This window comes from Sprattus sprattus (assembly GCF_963457725.1).
Source record: "Sprattus sprattus genome assembly, chromosome: 4".
Taxonomy (NCBI): Eukaryota; Metazoa; Chordata; class Actinopteri; order Clupeiformes; family Clupeidae; genus Sprattus; species Sprattus sprattus.
In genome coordinates, this window is record NC_137923.1 from 34338655 (window position 1) to 34362252 (window position 23598).

At 39.9% G+C, this 23598-nt stretch overlaps 1 protein-coding gene and 1 long non-coding RNA gene across 13 annotated transcripts in view; one reads left to right on the top strand and one right to left on the bottom strand.

Moving 5' to 3' along the window:
• The window catches only part of obscnb (obscurin, cytoskeletal calmodulin and titin-interacting RhoGEF b), a 153045-nt gene that overhangs the window by 24247 nt on the left and 105200 nt on the right, over positions 1–23598 (bottom strand). For 10 of the 12 annotated variants that reach the window (XM_080837358.1, XM_080837362.1, XM_080837359.1 and 7 more), the window contains 16 exons: positions 21992–22264; positions 21537–21809; positions 21153–21443; positions 20975–21061; positions 20600–20686; positions 19760–19846; positions 18866–18952; positions 16396–16482; positions 15751–15837; positions 13811–14950; positions 11334–11615; positions 9951–10032; positions 9447–9568; positions 9012–9209; positions 8814–8852; positions 8484–8582 (listed from right to left, as the gene is read on the bottom strand). In XM_080837358.1, the coding sequence (XP_080693484.1) occupies positions 8484–8582; positions 8814–8852; positions 9012–9209; positions 9447–9568; positions 9951–10032; positions 11334–11615; positions 13811–14950; positions 15751–15837; positions 16396–16482; positions 18866–18952; positions 19760–19846; positions 20600–20686; positions 20975–21061; positions 21153–21443; positions 21537–21809; positions 21992–22264 (3321 nt within the window). The remainder of the gene's footprint in view (positions 1–8483; positions 8583–8813; positions 8853–9011; positions 9210–9446; positions 9569–9950; positions 10033–11333; positions 11616–13810; positions 14951–15750; positions 15838–16395; positions 16483–18865; positions 18953–19759; positions 19847–20599; positions 20687–20974; positions 21062–21152; positions 21444–21536; positions 21810–21991; positions 22265–23598) is intronic. The other 2 variants (XM_080837360.1, XM_080837357.1) reach the window with 2 other exon arrangements.
• LOC308364282 lies at positions 3961–5235 on the top strand. Its single transcript, XR_013968626.1, has 3 exons — positions 3961–4028; positions 4744–4829; positions 5136–5235. It is a non-coding gene; the product is annotated as an uncharacterized lncRNA (long non-coding RNA).

Consider the following 23598-nt stretch of genomic DNA (forward strand, 5'->3'; position numbering starts at 1 on the left):
TTACCACATGAGGAAATCATTGTGATATCCATATCCAAGATATTTTTTAAAAAATAGGCATACATCTAGCGTACACATTGACCCAAATGATTCAGGTTAATTGAAGCTGCGTGATATTTGATTTATTGTATGGCTTTGTAAAAAGCCGGGAGATAGATATATATGGGGATGCGAGAAACCCTCCAAAAGCAAGCATGGGAAGATATTGCCGTGATTGTTTCTGCTACGGGGCACCCGAAAACGGTGCCGAAAATGCTATAATGACGTCCGGAGACGTGGGACATCCAAGCTGGAAGGTAACACACGTGGCCTCACGGGAGGTGGATCTGCCTCGACCCAGGATCTGACGGCAGCAGAGGACATCGCCACGTCTACCCTCACGCCTGAGAGCGTGCAGGGATTTGGGGGCATGGAAATCGGCACCCAAGCCAGTGCACCATCTGACCAAACCCAAAGTACATAAATAAAGTCCACATACACAGAGATGAGTTTACAAGATTTATAATAATACTGGCATTAAATAAATGCAACAAAGCCATACAATAAATCAAATGTCACGCAGCTTCAATTAACCTGAATCATTTGGGTCAATGTGTACGCTAGAATTCAGTGGCGGCTCGTCCATAAGGACGATTGGGTTGACGCACTGCCTATGGTAAAAGGAAGAAAGAAAAAAAAAAAAAAGAAGATAATTCCTGATGTATAAATTCAATTGCACGACTACATGTAAATGTAAATTTCATATTTGTTTTCCTGTCGGATTGTACCACTAGACCGTCTGATATGCCTCTGTATGTCTTTGTCGAATCAGGTAACAGTCATTCAGTCAGCCTAGAGTCGTGATTCAAATGGCCCCGCCCCTTCAGGGCGATCTTGGACGAAATGAAAATCTTCCCAGACCTCTCCCATTGACTCCCATGTTAAATGCGTTTTTTTCACAAAACAGAGCTCTCTGTCGCAAAGTTTGCGCATGCGGACTCACATCAGGCGGGTCCTCACATTTGGCAGCGACACTCTCAATGCATTCTCTATGGCTTCCGGGAGGGCGAGCCCATACATACGTATACACATAGACATCCTATTACGTAGACGCAGCATTGGTTGCCAGGCATAGACATGTATAGGTAGACACCGCCTCCACTGCTTCTCGGTGAAACGCGTCGCCGCCATTTTGGGAAAGGAGCTCTCTGCCGTCAGAGGTCTGTTGGACGTGTCAAACTAGCGCAAGTTGCCAGGAGCTGCGGTTTATCTGGATAAAAATCACGATAACCTTTTACATTTCGCAACCAATTTCATGGAGTATTCAAGGGTTTATGCTCTACGTGAAGTGTGTGAAAAAGATTTGCCTCTACGTTACTTTGAATCTCGCTAGTTTAATCGCCAGTCATACATGTGCATGGGTCTATAATAAACGCTCGTGCATTTTGAAAATACTGAGAAGATTTATAAACTATCGAAATAGTGCTTCTTTAGTTACTACGTATTGACCATCATTAAGAGAAAGAGCATACATCAAATAGTGAGAAACTGGCAGTCAGTGTGTTTTTCATAGTTTAATAGTTCCTTTTCAAGTATGTGCATTAAGAAACCTTGAACAGTGCAATTGGCAATACACAGTTATTTCACAAATCAACATTAGGCTACAAAAAAAATCTATATATTTCTATAGCAGTAAAAATATACACATCTCAATATATACATAGCCTACACATCTCAATAGTTGAACTGTAATATAAATAACATAGCATATATATAATACAATATAATATAATGACTCAGTATAATGTGCAATGGAATAACATATGATATATATAATATGTGATACAATATAATATATTTTAAGTATAAGTATATATTCATATTATAATATATATATGTATGTACATTTGTACAATTTGACATAATATACAATCATGCTCTTAACATTTTCAGATCTATGCAGTGCAATTGACACAATATATAATTGTGAAATAACTGTGTATTGCCAATTGCACTGTTCAAGGTTTCTTAATGCACATACTTGAAAAGGAATTAAACTATGAAAAACACACTGACTGCCAGTTTCTCACTATTTGATGTATGCTCTTTCTCTTAATGATGGTCAATACTAGTAACTAAAGAAGCACTATTTCGATAGTTTATAGATCTTCTCAGTATTTTCAAAATGCACGAGTTTTGAAAGAAAAGTGAGCGTTTATCATAGACCCATGCACATGTATGACTGGCGATTTGACTAGCGAGATTCAAAGTAACGTAGAGGCAAATCTTTTTCACACACTTCACGTAGAGCATAAACCTTTGAATACTCCATGAAATTGGTTGCGAAATGTAAAAGGTTATCGTGATTTTTATCCAGAAAAACCGCAGCTCCTGGCAACTTGCGCTTGTTTGACACGTCTGACAGACCTCTGACGGCAGAGAGCTCCTTTCCCAAAATGGCGGCGACGCGTTTCGCCGAGGCAACGGGCTGAAGCAGTGGAGGCGGTGTCTATCTATACATGTCTATGTTGCCAGGACGCGAGAAATACGGCGGCCATCTTGGAGTGGTGAGTGTCTACTGTAACTGTATCCAAAGCTGCCAAGCCTCACGCTTTGAATGTGACATAAAACAATATAATAATTTATTAATTGCATTTTACTCAGTTTTGCGTGAATAAAATTAGCTTTGAATCACTCAGTAGTATTTAATTGAATTTCACGATACAGAAAATTAGTACATTTTACTCATGTGGAGATCGTTGTTTTAATCAAGTAGTTACATTTCCTCTAACGGCATTTCGCGGCATGGGTGGATTGCCGCCATTAGATGCAAGCTCTCCCAAAGGTAAGACATGTTTCATTATGCTGCTATCTAGTTTTAGTCTATTCTATGTATAACATATGAAATGTGCTATGTAAAAAAAACTTGAACTTGAACTATTGTTGGCCAAGGACATTAAACGTTGCAATCAGGTTATTATCCCTACGCAGTCGAACGTTATTTTTGATCTACTGCAAGTTGGGAAAACGAACAGCTTAGCCCAAGTTTGTTGCGCTGTAGCCTAACTTAAACTGAAGTTGATTCAGATAGTGGATGTTGACTTGTTTCTACATATCATATAAAGGACTTAACAGCGTCTAGCTTTTATAACAAATAAATGGGGTGTCCAAGCATAATGTACTGATGGCAACTGCCGGCTAGCCATGCCGCCTCTTATCTTACCTAGGGCCTCGCCTCAACCAGAGATTCTAAAGCCAACTTTGCAAACTAGCTAGCATGTAGCATAGCCCAGTTGACTAGAGACCGCCACTTTTCTGCACAGATGTAGGAGTACATTTAACTGTCAGGTGAATAATTGCAAGTTACATTTACAGCATTTTGTTTTCTGAGCGTAAATTGCCCTCGAGTAACGTCAGGCTAAATGAGGGCTAACAGCTATGTTGCTTAAAGAACACTAGCTAGCGAGAGTTGTGTTGCTGCAGTTTGAAACGATTAGCAGCGTTAGTTGTTTCATATCATATTTTATTAACTTTTCATGGACATGCCGATTTGATTTTTTCTTTTTTGCACGCTCTGGCTGGTGTTATGCAAATTCTAATTTGATCAAGGCATTGTCAGACACGTAGGCTCGGTTTGACGTTGTTCACAGTAGCAACTATGCTCCAATGCAGCCAGGTTATGTTCTCTTTCAGTTTTTCACTCGTGCTCATTGACTGCATCTCATGCATTTACTTTGAGCTGCCTGTGAATGTCGAGGTCGAGCTCGAGCATTACACAGACTCATAGTGAGGCGATCGTTGTTTCATCTGCTTGTGATTACATTGAAAAGACTAGCCTAAGCTGCATAATTTTATTTTCTTCTAGAATGTATCACGTTGTCGAATTTGTCAAGAGGAACGAAGTCGAAGTTGTGCCATCAAAATGGCTCAATGGGAACAAGTTTCTGGCCTCCATGCAAAACAATAGCTGTCCCGCAAGGCTGCGCAAAGACAAGATGAACCTACCTCTTTGTGGGCTGTGTACAAAATACGAGTGCTTTATTCTCATGGTATAGTAATGATTTTACCCTGTTAGTTATTAATGTTTTCTTACTGAAATAGCAAGCATTTATCCGCCCATCTTAACCTAATCTGTATCGTCTTGTATTTATGCTAACAGAATCATATGAACATGCCCTGGCCAAGTTGCCTGTGGCAACTGTACAGTCTGATCTGCAAACAAGCAGAAGATGACAGTGTTCCTGTAACATTTTAAAATCTTTAGTTATGGGCCTATTTCACAGCAGCCGTTTTTTCCAAGAAGCACAAGTGTCATTGATGACATCCAATAAGGACCTGATTCTGTTAAACTGAATCAGAATATTATTGGAAGTCATTAATAACACCTGTGCTTACCCTGCGAAAAATGACTGCTGCTTTAAAGAGACCCATTCTTGGCCCATTGGACTGCAATCATTTTTGCACAATTATTTCCATACATCTTTACAATGGTGTCTGAATTAAATGAATGAAAGTAATGTTAAAATGTCAACATAGCTCTAGCCGGAGGAAATCTGTTATCTCCCTCCTCTGCAACAGACATCATGGCACGTTGGTCCTCAAGAACTGCTACAAACATCACAGCTGATCAGTTTTCTCCATTCCATGCAATGAACATCACAGCAGCAGATTTTTTTTCTGATGATATGACCTTCACAGCAGCTGATCAGTCTTCTGCAACTCATGCCATGAACACCACAGACACTGTTACCATTCTCCCCGCAGGTTCAAGTCGTTTTCCTACTTGCCAAATTAGGAGCTATTCACAAGTTGGAAGGAATCCAGTGCTTCTGATCTCAACCGTAGACCGTGTAAGATTTTCAAAAACAGCAAACCGACAGTTAGCCTGGCCATTGCCTGGAAATGATGTAGTTATTTGGGATTAATCACAGGTGGGAAAGGGTTAAACTTGTTATCAGTTTTAGAGTGAGAATGTGGTGATATCTATTTTCTCTTATGTTTTTTTTTAGAACACTCCATGAGAACAGAATGTGCAAAACACTCATGTTTCTGGGGAGGCGATGCCTACACGACAGTATTCTATAATGGTGGACTGTTAACAGTAATGTATGTATGAATGTTGCTTCTACCAATGTCTTTATCTTTTCTTTTTGCAGCTATTCTCAGGGAGATATTGATCCAGTTGAACTCCCTGAAGGAACAGCAGACGCTCATTCTGGTTCAGCTACAAAGACTCTCAAGCACTCACCAACACACTGATGCACTGCCTACTATGGCAAATTTTAAACTTCCACTTTCCACCCAGGAAGACCTGTCTAGCCTGGAGGAGCTTTTAATAAACCCACAGGAAAGAAAGAAATTGGTGAGCAAAATATGACTTTCTTAATAGTGTGCCCAGATCTAATTGTTGAATTATCACAAACTAATCATTCAGTCAGTAATGAGTAGTGAGATACATGCTTTTCTTTTAGACCACACACCTTGGAATTGTAGGAGGCCTTACTGTGAAGGAGACTGTGTGGTGTATTATGACGCGAACGATGACAACAACATTTTGCAAAGGCAGTGAACTGGAGTGGTGCAAATGAAAAAACAGCCTTCAAAAGCACGACATTGAAGTGTGTGGTAATAGGTAAGCTATAGCTACTAAGTTACTTAATTATTGCAGACATTGGGGTGCATAATTCATCAGCATGAATTGTCATGTAGCACTCTCTTTTGCTTCTTGTTTGTTTGTGCTCAGATGCTGCAAGAAGAAATGTTATGACTAAAGACGCTACGGACAAGGACATTGAGCGATTGATCACCCGCTGGCTCCAACTGGCCTCTGATCGGGATGGAGGTCGGAGTCGGATGAGAAATCGTCAGAGTTCACCGCTTCAGTCACTGCCACAAGCCCTTCAACAATAAAACACACACACACCAACTAAAGACGCTACGGACAAGGACATTGAGCGATTGATCACCCGCTGGCTCTAACTGGCCTCTGATCGGGATGGAGGTCGGGGGGGAAATCGTTACTGACCTTTATGTTTTGTTTTCTTTAGCAAACAGATTATACTGACCATTGTATTTTGAAGAGTTCAGATGTGAAACCCTTGAATTCCATATTCCCCCCAAAAAAAAATCAAAAATGAGGTTGTTAATTATATAAATTATATAAATGTATAGTATTTCGTTAAAGTCGCTGCAAATGGACTGAGAGTGTTTTGCATCTGAACTCTGTAGTTACTGCCTCTTGACAGACAAATATAAAAATATTGAAATGTTTTATTTCATGATTGTCATGCACTGTTGTACATCTCTCATGCACCACCACAATTGCTATTTCTGAAATTGCACACTGCCATACATACTGTATAGATGCAACTTGACCAGCACACATTCTCTTGATTCCAAACGACACTTCCCAGCAGTATGCCATTTCAGAAATAGCAATGATGATACTGACTTTTTTTTTAACAAACAGATTATACTGACCATTGTATTTGAAGAGTTCAGATTTGAAACCCTTGAAGCCCATATTAAAATGAAATAAGAAGTTGTTAATTTTATAATGTACAGTATTTAGTTAAATTCATCTGTAATGACTGACATGTAGGCTACTGTTGCTGTTGCAGTAAAAGTTTTGTATGAAACTGCTTGGTTGTACGTATTTCATATTGTCCTCCCAATAGGCTTGGTGCACGAAAATGCTCAGTGTGCTGTTTGTTCCCTGTTTAGCTAGGTGTATTTGAACCTGCCGCTATTTCTGAATGTAATTAGCGTCTACGGACCTGGTTGGGTGTTGCACCTAGTGAATCAGCGTTACGATAAAGAAGGATGTGTAGACACTAATTACATTCAGAATAGTGGCAGGTTCAAACACCCCTGGCTAAACAGAAAACAAACTGCCCACACTGAGTAGCCTATTTTGTGCACCTAGCCTATGCCGCATCTATAAGCGGGGAAAAGTAGATTCGGGGATCCGCCATCGGGCCGATTCAACATAATGTGTCCTAGCCTATATTATAGCAACACGGTTGACAAAAAAAACGCGTGAATGTCAGTGGTATTTAGTTCGTTGCATCTGTCAAACGTATTACACCAGGTACACTGAATGGAACGTATCACCATTCCAAGATGGCGGCCCTGTGTCTCGTCTCGCCTGTCGGCAGTTACGTTCGATGCTGCGTCTACGTAATAGGATGTCTATGCGTATACATGTCTATGGGCGAGCCCCTCCAAGTCTAGTCATAAGTAAGCGACGCAAAAGCCTATGGTAAAAGACAATGAGGACGTCACACAGCTTTGACAAAGGCATGTCAAGATGGCACCTGTTCAGCACAACAACTCCATCCGCTCTTTGACAGAAACTTCTTTTTAGTCAGCGTAATATTGAAGATAAATTGACCAAAAAAACAATTAGGACTTCCTAGACCAAAAGTATCCATTCAACAGTTTTCTACAAAGGGAGGGAAATTGGAACAAAAGAAAATCGCGGTCGTGAAGTGGCTAACGCGGTCTGTATCTATACCACTGTCGCTTTTCATAGGTTTCACAGTGTGAACTAACTTTAAATAATTTTTTATGTGATGACTTATTTTGCTTTTGTAAGCCAATACTTTCAAGATCAGTCAATAAATATCGTTGGTTTTGACGTATGTTGCCCCCTTCTTTATGTTGTTGTTAGTGGACATATCATGTGTCCTGTTCAGCTAGGTTACATCATACAACATTTGAGACGTGTGGATAATGAAAAAATGGAATAATTTAATGTGGAGCCACATCATGTTTGCTTATGAAGGCTCCTGAATGTAACTTTCTTCCATAGCGTTCCACTTGTATCTTGCTACTCTAGCTATGTAGAAAGAGGGGAGATATTACTGTTGGTTGCTGCCAATAGTGGACAAAAAGGTTTTGCTGTATGAGTAAATCGGATAACTTAATAATGTAGGATGCCTACTGAATAGGTCGCCTTAATCATTATCAAAAAAAATTGCCCCCCCTGAGAATTTTTTCAGGAGCCGCCACTGCGCTAGATGTATGCCTAGTTTTAAAATGTCTTGGATACGGATATCACAATGATTTCCTCATGTGGTAAATACTTTATTTTCCTTGTAATTATATATGGCTTGCCAAAAAATTGGTGTATATCTCTCGTGAAGACGACAAAAGTAAAGTGTAGCCTATAGGTCCTATACTGTGCGGGCAAGCACATGCGCCCTTAAAATATCGTTCTGAATACCCGTTACAGACTTTAGACATTGCGCCTCTGACATTAGACCAGCTTTTTTGTGGTCAATGGAAACTGCAAAATACCACTTGCGCCAGAGAAACACCTTCTCTGTTCCGCCCCCGCCCATGTCGACGCAAGTTAATTTCGAAGCGCGCCTCTGGAGGGAAAATCGCGCTGTGCGCCGGGTGCAAGATAGGAATGATACATGCATCGGTGACAATGTCAATTGCGCTGGGTGCAAGATAGGGCCCCTTATGTTCAACATCAAATGATGATTCAGCAGTACCTTCTACTTTGACGGACAGAGTGATGCTTGCACCCTGCCTCACACTCTTGTTATTGAACCTCTCCAGGAACCGTGGGGGCTGTAGCGGCTCTTTTGAATCTGTGAAAGGAGAAGTGCACATTCTTTGTGATTAACTAAGACATAGTTCAGTCAAAATTACATTGACACCCATCAACCATGTGTGGAAAGTAAGCCTGAAATCTGTTAATTGAGGTTGAACAATCTATGTTTTAAATAGCATATTAATACTGTCATACAATAACAACCTTGTTAGCTAGCAACAAAATGACAGACAACAAATGCAGGTGTTTGACTAAGTTATTTCCCTACCTTTGGCTCTTTTATCCTCTGGTATACATTCTCCAGGTCCTGATGAGCAGAAAGAAAGAAAGAAAGAAAGATAGAGATAGATAGATAGATAGGTAGATAGATAGATATTTAACTTAATAAATTACGTATATGTGTCACCGTTAAATATAGGCACAATATGCATCCATGTATTTGACAGGAAAATCTACGGCACTTTACCCAAAACAATCATCCGGGCAGAGGAGTAGGCGGAGCCTGCTGAGTTGCTGATGTATACAGAGTATTCTCCTGTGTCTTCACGTACCACCTGAAGGACCTCCAGGCTGTGCAAATCTCTTTTAGCTGACAGAAGAATTCTGTCAGAGGGCCGCAGTGGACATCCATCTTTAAACCAGTAAAGTCTCGGCCTAGGGAACCCTGTAAAATGAACCCCAAATAAAGTTCACCAAAAGTATCCCTGAATACTAAAAGGATGGCTTTATCTTTCATTCAGTGAAGAAGAACTGTATGTTCAAAAACAGCACTGAAAGAAACTGTTAATGATGTGTTTAATCCATCCATTGTCATAACAATAACTAATACTAAGATAAGTACTGAGCTACAGAACACCAACGAAAACGACACATAACCTTCAGATCTTCATTTAAGACGCACCTTTGACCTTGACCTGCATTTTGGCCATGGGGGCAGCAGGGCTGACATGGACATCATGTAACTCATCCAGAACCTGGGGAAGCTGCTCGTCCTCAGCCACTGACTCAAACGCCTCAGTCTCCCTAGGAAGAAAAATAACACCGTCATAACGATGACATGACACCGATCATAAACACGACGGTGTCTTTAAAAATGTTTATGACTGTTGTTTGTTGTTGTTTGGCTGTTGTTAATCCTGTTAATTAGTCCATTTTAATGCAAAGTTGACAATATTTGGGATGTCTTTGTTATGACAACTTGACACTAACCAAGAAAACATAAATGGTCGATGTCTTTGACCAAGTGACCCTTAATGACAACAGTGATAAACATATAAGAACTAACTGAATAAACTTCAAATAAAGTGTAACCAAAATAACTATGAAGGAAACTGGGTGGTTTGGTTCACCTAGGTTTTGCAATTGCTATGATTATTATTGAGTGTAATGAAAAAGAACAACTTACACTGAAACATAACCCTTGGCACTGACATACGAGGAGGTTTCTGTGGCGTCAGCTGCTGTGTCATAGTCAGAGCTACAAGACACTGAAGACAAAGAGAAGGGATCAATATGAAAAAATAATAGGGTTCTGGAACAATAAAGTGTGCTCTTTTGTTTTACTTTATCATGTATAGTATCAAACAATTGTAAATGGCTAACATTAGCTACATGGCTGACTAGTAACTACAGTAGGCTATTTGTAACTTTAAAACCACATTATGTGAGAATTTATATTTTCTGCTACTGAGCTCCCCCTAAAGTTGCAGAGTAGTTCACTTTAACACAACTGGCGGTGGTTTGAGACTAATGAACGATGGTCCACGTGTATTTGTTGACAAGCTGAAAGATATGGGACTGGCAAAGACAACAGCAGAAGCCAAAGAAGCATGTCGACATACAAGGTAGAGTAACACTACAAGATTTTTACATAAATATTACTTGCATAGTTGTATTTATGATGACATTTGAAATGAAAGCTAACATAACCAAAAGAATAACAAAAAAAGAATGACCCATTTTTGTTTTGCTTAAATACTGCTCACATTATCAGCCTATGTACGTACATTGTCTTCCAAGCGTTTGAATGAAGAGTTTAATAATGAGTAATCTTATAAAATGTTGTTGGCGACATGGCGACATATTGTGCATAATATTTGTTGGACAGTGTAATTTATTACCAGCTTGCTGAGTTAGGTTTTCAAGGTTGATGACACCGATAAGGTTATAGCCTATGTCACATTCTTTCATAAATAACATTTTGACGCTTAGGAAGCTACAGAAAACTATGGCCAACAAGACTAATATGTGCTAACATGAGCTAACAAGCTAGCTGCTAAGAACTAAATGAGTTTGACTTCAGTTGTTGCAGGAAACTTGATGAACTTTTTAACTAGCTGACAGACTAACCACTAGCTATCACACTACAACTACACTTGCAACTTACAGGATAGCCACACTTCCTTGCTGTTTTGTGGAGGCCTATTGTTCCCTTGGCCTAAAATGATCACAAGCACTTGGCTCCAAAAGAACGAATGTTTTATCCCATGGGTCTACCACTGACTTCAACGGGGCAAGTTTTTTTTTTCTGGTCTGCATAAAGTGGGATAATCCCCCCCCCCCCCCCCCTTGCAAACAGCAAACACAGAAGTGGTCATACGTTTGTGACTCTCTTCTGCCTTAAATCTATCTGCTGAGATCATGACGTATACATGTACCAAACGCTTGTCTGTAAGTCAGCATTGGCCATGCATGATTTTATACAGTAGATGCTGTGTTGAGATGTTTTTAGCATAAAATGCTGTTTCTTATAAAAATAGGAAACACCAGCACGGATACGCAAACTTACTTTCCACCCTAAGTTCCCCCTTTGTAGAGGCCATGCCACTGTCGTTTTCTGCCATGCAGCGGTATACACCCATGTCAGAAGGCAACACTGCAGTGATGATGAGCTGGTGGCAACCTTCTTGGTCTTCATTTATCATATAGTGATCATTCTCCTCCAGTGTCTTCCCATCCTTGAACCAGCGAACCGTGGGAGGTGGTTTACCAATCACCACACAGTCGAAACTCACAGGGTAACCATCTGGCACATCCTGACTATGGAGCTCAGTCAGGAAAACTGGAGCCGCTATAATAGGCAAAGGTCAAAAGTACACTATTAAACATGTCAAAACTCCAGTAGGTTATTTACAGTCACTAGCAGTAACATAGTGTACATATATTCCAGTATCTAGTACTCAGAAGCTTTAAAAAATTGTTTGAAATACAGCAATACTGTTACTGTTGTATTTTAACACTTTGAAGTTAAAGTTAGCATCAGCCTACTATGAAAACAAACAGCACTTTGTTATTGGAAGCAACTGGCCAACAACACCATTGACACTTGATGTGTATTACTCTTTTGCTACTATCCAGCAATGAAGTCTTGTTTTCAATGCTAAAAAGCAATAAAAGCAGAGAGATCCAAGACTGGTAATAGTGTCAGTCGATTTCCACCAAAACACAACACAGCGCAAGGACCAAGAATGGGATACAGTCTGCAACAGGTCATACAACGGGGGTGTGTTTTATCATGAGGGGAAAATCTCATGAAAGCGGCACATGCTGTTTAGAGGATAGCTAAAGCTTAAATTATGGTTGGCCTTTTACGCAGACACGCAAAGACGCAAGACACGCAAGAGCCCCTTGCTTCGTTAAGAAGCCCTTCCGAGCATCTCTTGCGTGCGTCTCCCAAATTTTTTAACTATCCGATAAGGCGTCGCAAGCCGCAGGGCTGTGATTGGTCCAACCCATCACTGTTTACCTTGTGGAAAGTAGCATGCTAACATTAGATAGCTGGCTCAGACACCTCGCAAATCCCTTCAGATGTTTTTTTTCAGTTACAATAACGGGGGTTTTATATAGCACAGTGCTTTTTTCTAGGTAACTTTAAAAAAAGCATCAAGGATATTAAAAGTCACAACACTGTTGGCAACACTGAATGCAATTGAATGGGTTACTATGGTCACCGGAGCTTGTTTTCCTTCATGGGTAGGCATTATTTTGCTTGCCAGCTGTATATACTGTATATACAGTATATATTTATATTTGATCATAAACAGGAATATAAAGATGTAAAAAAACATCCCTAAGAGATTCAGACCCCGCATATATTTTCATTATATTTTCATTATTGTCATTACAAGAAAACTGAGGTTTGATCACGGAAAACGATAATTTCTAAAAATTCCGATAATTTCTGAAAACTCCATTTTTGTGTTTGGGTGTGCACTAGGCCAAACGGAGTTTTAGGGTCCCAAATGCCACAGTATGCGACACAAAATGCATCACGTCATGTGAGCGTCCTATGTGTACAGTTAGTTTGTTTACTGATCATGGATGCTGTTAAGGTAGTGCTCATTTATACATTAATGCAAACACTTTTGGCCTGTTTGTATTGGTGGGAACACTTAGAGAAAGAAGTCGTCCTCCAGGAGGAACTTCCGAATGTCACGCTCATCACTACTGTCTCTTTGGGAGTTACTGCATCCCTCCATAGAAGGTCAGACTACTGTCATACGGTGGCCGGTCAGTGTAGTTAAAAAGGTTGCCCTCACCCTATACTATTTATCTGATGATGCAATGCAATGGAAACGCATTCGGTCTGTCTAGATCGGCCGTTTCAATAATAATCAGCTGAGGGCATATTGATGCGGGTTCATGTAAACAGAAACTTTTTTTGAAAACGATCTTGTGTGTACGGCGCTATTTTTGAAAACGGAGAGGCAGAAATATTCGTTTCTGTAAATCCCCGGCTATGTGTAAATGTGGTCTCATTGTGGCAAGCTTCCTGTTTGACTTTTGACTTTTCCCTGTTGCTCTATGATTCCAATAGTGGTGAGTAGTCACGTGTCCTAAAGACAACTCTGCCCCCAGACAACATTCATCAAAACTCTATTACAATCATTATTTCCATTTCACTGTGTAAAAATGGCAAGTTGTTGATTTTATATAGCTTTACAGAAAGCTTTAAAACAGGGAATTCATTAGCAGATTATGAATAATGCAGGGTGCAACAATGCAGGGAGACACCAACATCTCGACACCATATAACATAATTTTGCAGGTGCACAGGCCTCGACAACATACAACCTTTTTGGTGTCCAGCACACATCAATAAGGGCATGCAGTATTAAGTGCATCATATGCAATAGAATACCAAGCTTTTATTCATGCTTTCATTACCATAATGTGAGAATTGTTCAAATTGAGAGAGGCTCCTGGTATCAACAATGTAGTTACACTTCAAATAATCAGAATCAGAATCAGAATCAATAGTCGTACCAGGGGCTCCTGTCATGAACGCAGGTAGCTGGCGATCCTGGGTGGGTGTCTGAGAACCATCTTGAGTGTAGCCCATCTTCATGATGCGCAGCTCGACCTTGTGTGGTGCTTTTGCCTCCAGAATAGTTGTTTCCACTGGAACACCTTGTGCTGTGAACATATCCTGGAAACGTTGTGATGCCACCTCTGCTTCTGCCCGGGTATCAAAGCGGATGTAGATATAGCGGTCATCCTCACGGTAAGAGTGAGGGTTGGGTGCCTGCAGCTCACCCTCATCAGCGCTTACGAATGACTCCTCCTCCACATCTGGAGGTAGGCGTGTGCGCAGGAGCCGCCTCAGACGTTTGCTTGCCTGCCTTAGAGACTCATCCATCTCACTTTCTGCTGAGGAGCTCTCTGGCTCACTATCAGCGCTATAGCCATAGGTTAGTGTCAGTGGGCGGCGACCTGATGACTCTCGGAGAGAACCCACCGTCACCTTGGCACTGTGTGTGGACACCCCGAACTTGTTTGTGACCTCACAGGTATATACACCTGTGTCTTTTGTGGTGATAGCAGTGACCACAAGCGAACAGGTGCCATCATTATAAATGTCAATGTGATGGTGCTTGCCATCAACAAGTGGGTCATTGTCCCTTAACCATCTAACCTGATCTGGTTTGCCATCAGTAATACACTCTAAATGGATGGTGCTGTTAGGCTCTTTGGTCTGCTCCTTGAATACCTCTGTGAAGATTGGCCGCATGTCCTTACGCGCCTTGTATCCCTTAAAAGCAGCCTGGATTTTGATGGCAGCCTCAAGCAGCTCGGGTTCATCTTTATTAGAGATGTCCATGGTAGTGGTCTCTGCTGATGTCTGTTGCCTTGTTATCTGGATGTGTTCACAGACTGTCTCAGAGGAGATGGTCTCAGTTTGAAGAGAGGTAGTAGATATGCTAGTGTCTTTGGTCACATCCTCCTCTTTGCGCCTTCCTTTCCCGTCCTCCTCAGGGATGGAGTCTAGAGTGGGCTCACGGCTCATGCGCCGCCTCTTGGCCACTGCGTCCCAGAGAGCATGCAGGTCGCCGTCAGAGGCGGCCTCGGGAGGCAGGCTGGGTTGGCTGCCTTCTCCCGCCTCTGCCTGTGAAACCTCTGTGACATCTGCAATAAGGGTGCCACCAGGTCAGATGCAATCAGAAATCAAAACCCCCGTCAGTTTTCATTCATTAGTTAAGACAGACAGACAGACATGCAACAGTCAAGCCATGCAGCCACAGCAAAACCACCTGTGAATAATTGAAAAGCGAAGGACAGGAGAACCAAATAATTTCTAAAAAGATTCTCTAACCGATGCAAACATTTCTTGTTATTTCTACAGGACACTGAACCTGTGAAATGAACTCGTCCATGGGCATGTCTGTGTATTTCCTGGTAAATATAGCTGGTCGCTGATAACATTTTGACAGGATAGGTTTCATAACATAAAGTCAGTTATTTGATGTATTCCAGCTAATTATTATTATAAACTTGAAATAACCTTTTTCAACCAAAGAACATGATAACTTGCATGATGTCTTCTTTTAATTGTTAGGACACAAAGTGAGTAAACCTAAACCTTTTTAGGCTACTACTTTTGGCATAATCTTTAAATGTATTTTGATGGTATATGGTCATGTGAAGGACAGATCCGTCCAGGCTATGCTCTATATGTAGTTCGGTGGTTGGGTTGGAACACTCCACGACAATGTAAGAAAAGCCTTCACAGCATAACAACGCAAACTATATTGTCAAATTATGCTAGTTAGCATGTTAGCAAGCTTCTATCGGTGCCATCTGGGCTGTTTTCAAGGATTTTAGATTTTAGTTGTAGGCCAACACTCCACAATGCTGTTTTAAAGCACACATAATATAGCTCAAAGTCCACACAAAATTAAACAAAAAAATCCAGACTGAAGTACTACCTGCTATACTCTTGGAGGTCTCTGTAACCTCTTTAATGAATTGGGAGCTGATAGAGGCCACTTGTTCAGTCACAGCCACTGAGACCTCTGCAAGGAAATATTTAATTTGCCAAAAATTAAGGAGAAGAAAAAAACACATTAGGACATTTTAAACATTCAAAAAGTATTACAAATATCCAACTAATATTTGTCTTCCTGTTGTAAAAAAAAACTTGTCTGGGTATCTTTGCAGTTTCAAGGCCAAAGGCAATTTAAATCTGGCAGAAACTGACTTATAAAGATGTCTCCTGTATGAAAATGTAAAATTGAGTATATATTTTAGCATCTTCTTTAAACTCATTTTTGATGGTACAATGGTCATGTGAAGGACACCTAGGTCGGGTTGGAACACCCCACGGAAATGTAAAAAATGCCTTCACAGCAAGTCAACGTGAACTATTTTGCAAAATGAGGCCAGTTAGCAAGCTTTTATCAGTGTCATCTGTGCTGATGATGGTGTTTGTAAGGATTTTAGATAGTTAGCTTTCTAGTTTTAGGCCAAAACTCCACAATGCTGCTTTAAAACACTTATAATATTGCTCAAAATCCATACAAAATGAAACAAAACAGAAAAGACCTCCAAACATGACAGACTAAAGGATGTACCTTCTTTGCTCTTGGAGGTCTCTTTAATCTCTTTAGTGAGTTGGGAGCTGATAGAGGCCACTTGTTCAGTCACAACCACTGAGACCTCTGCAAGGAAATATTTAATAGAGATTGGTGTCAGATATAGCCCCTCAAAATTTAACATGAAGAAAAAAACACATTGTGACGGATCTTGTTTTTTTCAAAAATGTTAAGCATCCACTGCTCAAACATTATTACAAATATCCAACTAATATTTGTCTTCCTGCTTTACAGTTTTTCACTATTGTTAAGAAGTAAAAAGTGAAAATTCGGCACAATCTGCACAACCTTCACGTCATGTATCAATCGCTCGCCCCAGGTGGGAAATACTTAAGATTCCCTTATCTACATTAGAGTCCGATTTTCCTTGTGAACACACTGATGTCAATTACACATCACGTTGTTGTCAAAACAGTGTACACAAAGTTCTGTTGTTGCACACAATTTTCAAGTAAAATCTCAAAGCATCAACCTGCAAGCCACAAATAGTAAAATCTCTAAACTTTCAGGTCTTTTGACCAATTTGCAGTGAGGACTGCACCATAAAAGTGTCTTGAGCCTCTGTTTTGTTTGATAAACTATTGAAAACTTTGGAAAGATCGACAACCAGAGAAGGAGAGGGGTAAGAGTGAGAGGAGGAGGAAGAGGAGGACAAGAAGGAGGAGGAGTAGGAGGTTGAAGAGTAGGATGACAGAGAGAAGGAAGAGGAGGACAAGGAGGAGGAAGAGAATGAGGACAAGGTGAAGAAGGAGGAGGATCAGGAGAAAGAAGAAGGAGAATGGTCATCTCTAATGAGATTTGGGCCGCTGTGGTAGACCATGTTTTCATGGTTTTTCATTAGAACCTTCAGGATGGAGAACAAGTACGAAATCTGTTTGCCTTGTGTACTGTAATACTGCATATCAATATAATATACGTAGTGTGCTCACAGTATTTGTATTTTGCAGGACTGAAAGAGAACCACACTGTGGAGGAAGAAAACACACTTTCAATATTTTTTGAAAGCAAAGTAGCATTTTCCAGGAGATCTAAAGGGTTTTGCATTTTCAGTTAGTTGCTTTGGGATTTGTGTTTAGAGTTTTGAGAACGAGGCATGCTTTCAAAAAATGTGTGTAAGCAATTGAGAAAAACTATAAGCATTTTGTATACAATTTTATGTCAATACAATCTGGTGGAACAGGAGACTGAAATTGTAAATATGGTTTGTGAGAACAACGGTATTGCTGTTTAATGTTTGACTATGAAAAATGTAGGCCTACACTGATACATTTTACAAAAGGAGAAAGGGCTCAATGAGTCATTGTCATTCCTATGGTGTGTTTCGATGATTGTGTTTTCAATTTTGCACTTCTGTGTGCTGTAAATGCTTGGTAGTGTGCAGCTAATGCTTAGTTGTGTGTACTAAATGAATGTATGTGTGTGTGTTTTGAAAATATGGCTGTGTGTACCAAATGAAAACACGAGTTCCATTTTGTGAACAGTTAAGAGATTTGATAGCAAAGAGTCATCTTGCAAAGGGAGTGTCAGGTTAAGCATTTTGTGTGTGAGGTTTTCAATTTTTCTGTGTGCAGTTTTGAGAAAGACGTTACTGTTTTGAAAAACGTGTTTTAGCAACAGTGAAAAACTGTAAAACAAACTTGAATCGGTATCTGGCAGAAACTGGCAAAAAGATGTTTCAAGAATGAAATTGTCAAATTTAGTATATTTTAAACAATCAAAAATGAATGTCAATATGATGTATAATAGTATAAATAATGGAACATTATAAGATCATCAAAAATTTGAGGCAGGAATCCCTGGTTGATTTGACATGGAATTTCCCACCTGTACTTTTCCACACTTAAATATATTAAGCGACTCAGGCTTCATCTGCATTAAAGCAACTCTATGCAACAATTGTTTTGAGGTTACTTTTTAAAGTCAACAACCTTTAGCATCTTCTTTAAGCTCGTATTGATGGTACATGGTCATGTGTAGGACACCCAGGTCGGGTTGGAACACCCCACCAAAATGTAAGAAATGCCTTCACAGCAAGTCAACGTGAACTATATTGCTAAATGACGCTAGTTAGCAAGCTTTGATCAGTGCCATCTGGGCTGTTAGTGGTGTTGGTAAGGATTAAAGATGGTTAGCTTGCGAGTTTTAGGCCAAAACTCCACAATGCTGCTTTAAAGCACATTTACATTTAGTCCTTTAGCAGATGCTTTTATCCAAAACGACTTACAAGGATGTATACATTTACACTGATGGCATTGCACAAATAAGGCAATTAGGGTTTCAGTGTCTTGCTCAAGGACACTTCGACAAGGAATCAAACTAGCTACCTTCTGATTACTAAACGACTTCTCTACCTCCTGTACCTCTGTTGCCCATATAATATAGCTCAAAATTCATACAAAATGAAACTAAACAGAAAAGTCCTCCAAACATGCCAGACTAAAGGATGTACCTTCTTTGCTCTTGGAGGTCTCTTTAATCTCTTTAGTGAGTTGGGAGCTGATAGAGGCCACCTGTTCAGTCACAACCACTGAGACCTCTGCAAGGAAATATATTTAATAGCCCAACAATTAAGAAGAAAATAAACACATTGTGACATTTTAAAATTCACTGCTCAAATAGTATTACAAATATCCAACTAATATTTGTCTTCCTGTTTTGAAACAAACTTGTGTAGTTTCAAGGCTATAGGCAATTTAAATCGGGCAGAAACTGGCAAAAAGATGTTTCCAGAATGAAAATGTCAAATTTTGTATATTTTAAACAATCAAAAAATAAATATTTTGTCACAAACTCATATCAATTCCCATAAAGAACACAATCTCAGAATTCAGATATTTTCTATTTTGCAACAAATCATTATTTTAAATTTGATATAATCCTTTTCAACCAAAGAACATGTTAACTTACATACTATTTTCCTTTAATTGTAAGGACACAAAGTGATGCGTGTAAACCTAAAAAAAAATTGCCAACTACTTTTGGCATCAATTTTAAATTCATTTTGATGGTATATGGTCATGTGAAGGACAGATAAACACACGTGTCAGTCCTACCAGCCGTCCAGGCTATGCTCTATGTAGTTCAGTGGTTGGGCTGGAACACTCCACGAAAATGTAAAACCAGCCTTCACAGCATGACATCACAAACTATATTTATATTGCCAAATGACGCTAGTTAGCATGTTAGCAATCTGTGCCATCTGGGCTGATTTGAGATAGTTAGCTTGCTAGTTTTAGGCCAAAACTCATTAATGCTGTTTTAAAGAACATAAAATATTGCTCAAATTCCATACACACTGAAACTAAACAGAAAAGACTTCCAATATGCCAGACTAAGGATGTACCTTCTTTGCTCTTGGAGGTCTCTGTAATCTCTTTAGTGAGTTGGGAGCTGATAGAGGCCACTTGTTCAGTCACAACCACTGAGACCTCTGCAAGGAAATATTTAATAGAGATTGGTGTCAGATATAGCCCCTCAAAATTTAACATGAAGAAAAAAACACATGACATTTGTGTGCAGTTTCGAGGCAATAGGCAATTTAAATCAGGCAGAAACTGGCCTATAAAGATGTCTCCAGAATGAAAATGTCAAATTAAGTATATTTTAAACATTCAAAACATGGTAAAAGAATCATATCAATTCCCATAAAGAAGACAATCTCTAAAGACAGATATTTTCTATATTCCAGCAAATCATTATTTAAAATTTTAAATAATCTTTTTCAACCAAAGAACATGTTAACTTGCATACTATTTTATTTTAGTTGTTAGGACAAAAAGTGATGTGTGTAAACTTAAAACATTTTTGGCAATTACTTTTGGCATAATCTTTAAATTCATTTTGATGGTATATGATCATGTGAGGGACAGATAAACACAAGTGTCATTCCTACCAGCCGTCCAAGGTATGCTCTATGTAGTTCAGTAGTTGGGTTAGAAAACCCCACTAAAATGTAAGAAAAGCCTTCACAGCATGTAATCGCAAACTATATTGCCAAATGACGCCTTAGCATGTTAGCATGTAAGCAAGCTGTGCCATCTGGGCTGATTTGAGATAGCTAGCTTACCTTTTTAGGCTAAAACTCATTAACGCTGCCTTAAAGCACATATAATTTAGCTCAAAATTCATACAAAATGAAACTAAACAGAAAAGACCTCCAAACATGCCAGACTAAAGGATGTACCTTCTTTGCTCTTGGAGGTCTCTTTAATCTCTTTAGTGAGTTGGGAGCTGATAGAGGCCACCTGTTCAGTCCCAGCAACTGAGACTTCTGCAAGGAAAATATTTAATAGAGATTGGTGTCAGATATAGCACCTCAAAAATTAAGAAAATTACACATTGTGAGAGATCTTTTTTTTCAAACATTTTAAGCATCCACTGCTCAAAAGGTTTTACAAATATCCAACTAATATTTGTGTTCCTGCTTTAAAACAAACGTGTGTGGGTATCTTTGCAGTATCAAGGCCATGGGCAATTTAAATCTGGCAGAAACTGGCCTATAAAGATTAGCAAGCTTATTTCTGTGCCATCTGGGCTGTTGACGGTGTAAATGATGTACCTTCTATGCTCTTGGAGGTCTCTTTAACCTGTTGAGTGAGTTCGGAGCTGATGCATGCCACTTCTTCAGTCACAGCCACTGGTACCTCTGCAAGGAAAACAAAAAGGGTAAATTACAACCTTTTCTACTTCTGTGTTTTATCAAACTTCCCATGGAGCAGGAACAGATATTATCTCACCAGTCTGCACTGTCTGGGGCAGTTGGATTGGCTCTCCGATTCCTGCGCGGTTAATGGCAGCTACGCGGAAACGATAGCCCATGCCAGGGATGAGATTCCTTACCATAAACTCTGTGTTGCATACCGGCTCAGTTTGGCATGGCAGCCAGAGGGCACTGTCTACCTGCCGCATCTCCACTCTGTAGCCAAGGATGGAGCTACCACCATCATGAAGAGGTGTGAACCAAGACAGGGTCACTGAGTCTCTGGTTTTACTAACCAACTCAGGATCCTCAGGGGGATCAGGAGGCCCTAAAAAAGAGAAGTAAAAGAATATCAAAAAGGTGATTTCACTTAGAAACACTCACTTATTAGTGACTGACACTAGTGAGGAAGTATACTAACCGATAACAGTGAGCTTAGCCATAGAAATGGCATCTCGTGCCGCGAATGTAATCTCTTGAGTGGTCTGAGGATGGACTGCCTTCAGGGTGAGTCTGAAGGTGGAGCCATCTGAACGGATGACCCTGCTGTCATCTGAATGCACTTCTGCTCCGTTAACGTACCATGACACCTCACTTTCTGCCGCCGCCTCATTCAGCACACACGCAAACTCCACTTGTTCACCAACCACAACCTCTCTGTCTTCAAGAGCTGTCATTATCTTCAGCTGCCAACCTGAAAAATCATAAACCAGGAGTATGGCTTTCAAAATCTCACTTCATGTCGCACAAAGTAGAGTCCTACTTGATTAAATGGATCTTTATCAATACCCCCAAAATATATACCCAAGTGCACTGCAGTAAACATGAGTACCACTACCAGCATTAAAATGGGAATTTGAAGGAATTGATGCTCACCTTTGACCGACAGCATGGCAGTGCTGGAGGCAGAGCCAGCCTGGAGGGTTACAGTACTCTCACCAGCACACAGTTCCTTCAGAAGGAGGAGGTGGCGGCGGCCATTTTCAAATGACACAATCTCCACACTAGATGACTCCAGCACAGGTTTCCCATTCATCAGCCAGCAGATATTCTTGCTTTCAGGTCGGGACAGTGAACCCTCAAACAGAGCCTCCCCTCCATCTATTGCCTCCACATTCTCCAGACCCTGGACAATGTCAATGGGTTTAGCTGTAGAAGAGAAGAATGAAGAACAGAATGGATAAATGGAAGAAGTGGACAATTATAGACAGCACGTAAAGCCTGGCCTAGAGTTGCAGTTTATAGTGTGTAAAGCAAACTCAAATTACCCATGGGACAACTATGATATTTTTTTTAACGATAGAAGACATTCCTTCAAACTACCTATTTTAAATTATTTTGTTGCCATTTTGTGATTTCCGCAAAGAAAAGGTTTTTCACGCAGATAGATCTTTAAAGTTCCAGGTGTTGCTTAGCAATTCAGTTAAATGACTGGACTACTTGCAGAATGATATGAAATACGTGAATTAGAAGTACAAAACCCGTTGCAAATTCGTTGGGGTGGCCATTTTTAATCAATGGAACTTTTTTTTTAAATAATTTTCTTCTGAGGAGCTTGCGGGCCGGATCAAATCGCTTGGGGGGCCTGAATTGGCCCGCGGGCCTGAGTTTTAGACCCCTGGTGTAAAGTGTAAAGACAACAAAGACATCAGACAGTGTACAGTGACGACACAGTTAAACAAGCAGAACATAGTTGTTCAGAAGGGTTGATGAATGACAAACATGTGTTGCAGAAGGATAAGGGGATATTTTTACAGTGTGTCTCATTCCTTTATGTGTTTGCAAATGAGTTAACATTGTGTGCACACAAATCTCTAAAACAAAATTGAAAAAGTGGTGTGTATTATGTATGTTTTTAGTTTGTTAGGATAAAAAGGGTTCTGTCACCAAATTATACAGAAATCGTGCTTTTGCCCATACCATCCACGTGATATTTTCAAGCTAGTAATGGGATTTGTCATAGTTATTGCTTCAACACGATCTAATGCAAAAATATTAGAACACTTACATACCCAACATCACCTAGCTGCATTCACAATGCGTTCTAAAATACTGAGAAACAGAGGCTTAGTTTATCTGTCACTACTACTGGAACCAGCCTAGTTTCTCAAAAGTGAGAATTTGCACTAATATTCACGTGAGCAATGAAAATAAGAAAAGGAACAGGACTAAAGGGAAGTGATTGCCAGGGCATTTTCATACCACTACTTCAAACAGTGTCATACAAACCTTTATTCTATTTTTGTCTTGGTATAAGCCCATGAAGTTTCTATTTAGATGTGTTTTATGTACTGCTGAGGTAGAAATGGTCCTCATTGATGCCATGACCTGTCCTTATACAGCTTTATTTGAAAACATCAGTGCGCTTTGGTCATCAACAACTGCAAAGACACTCAGACATTGACTCTCAATGACTCAACATTTTGGTTCTTTTGGTTTACAAAGTAAGATGCGTTTTACCCACTGTAGCCAACTTGCACAGT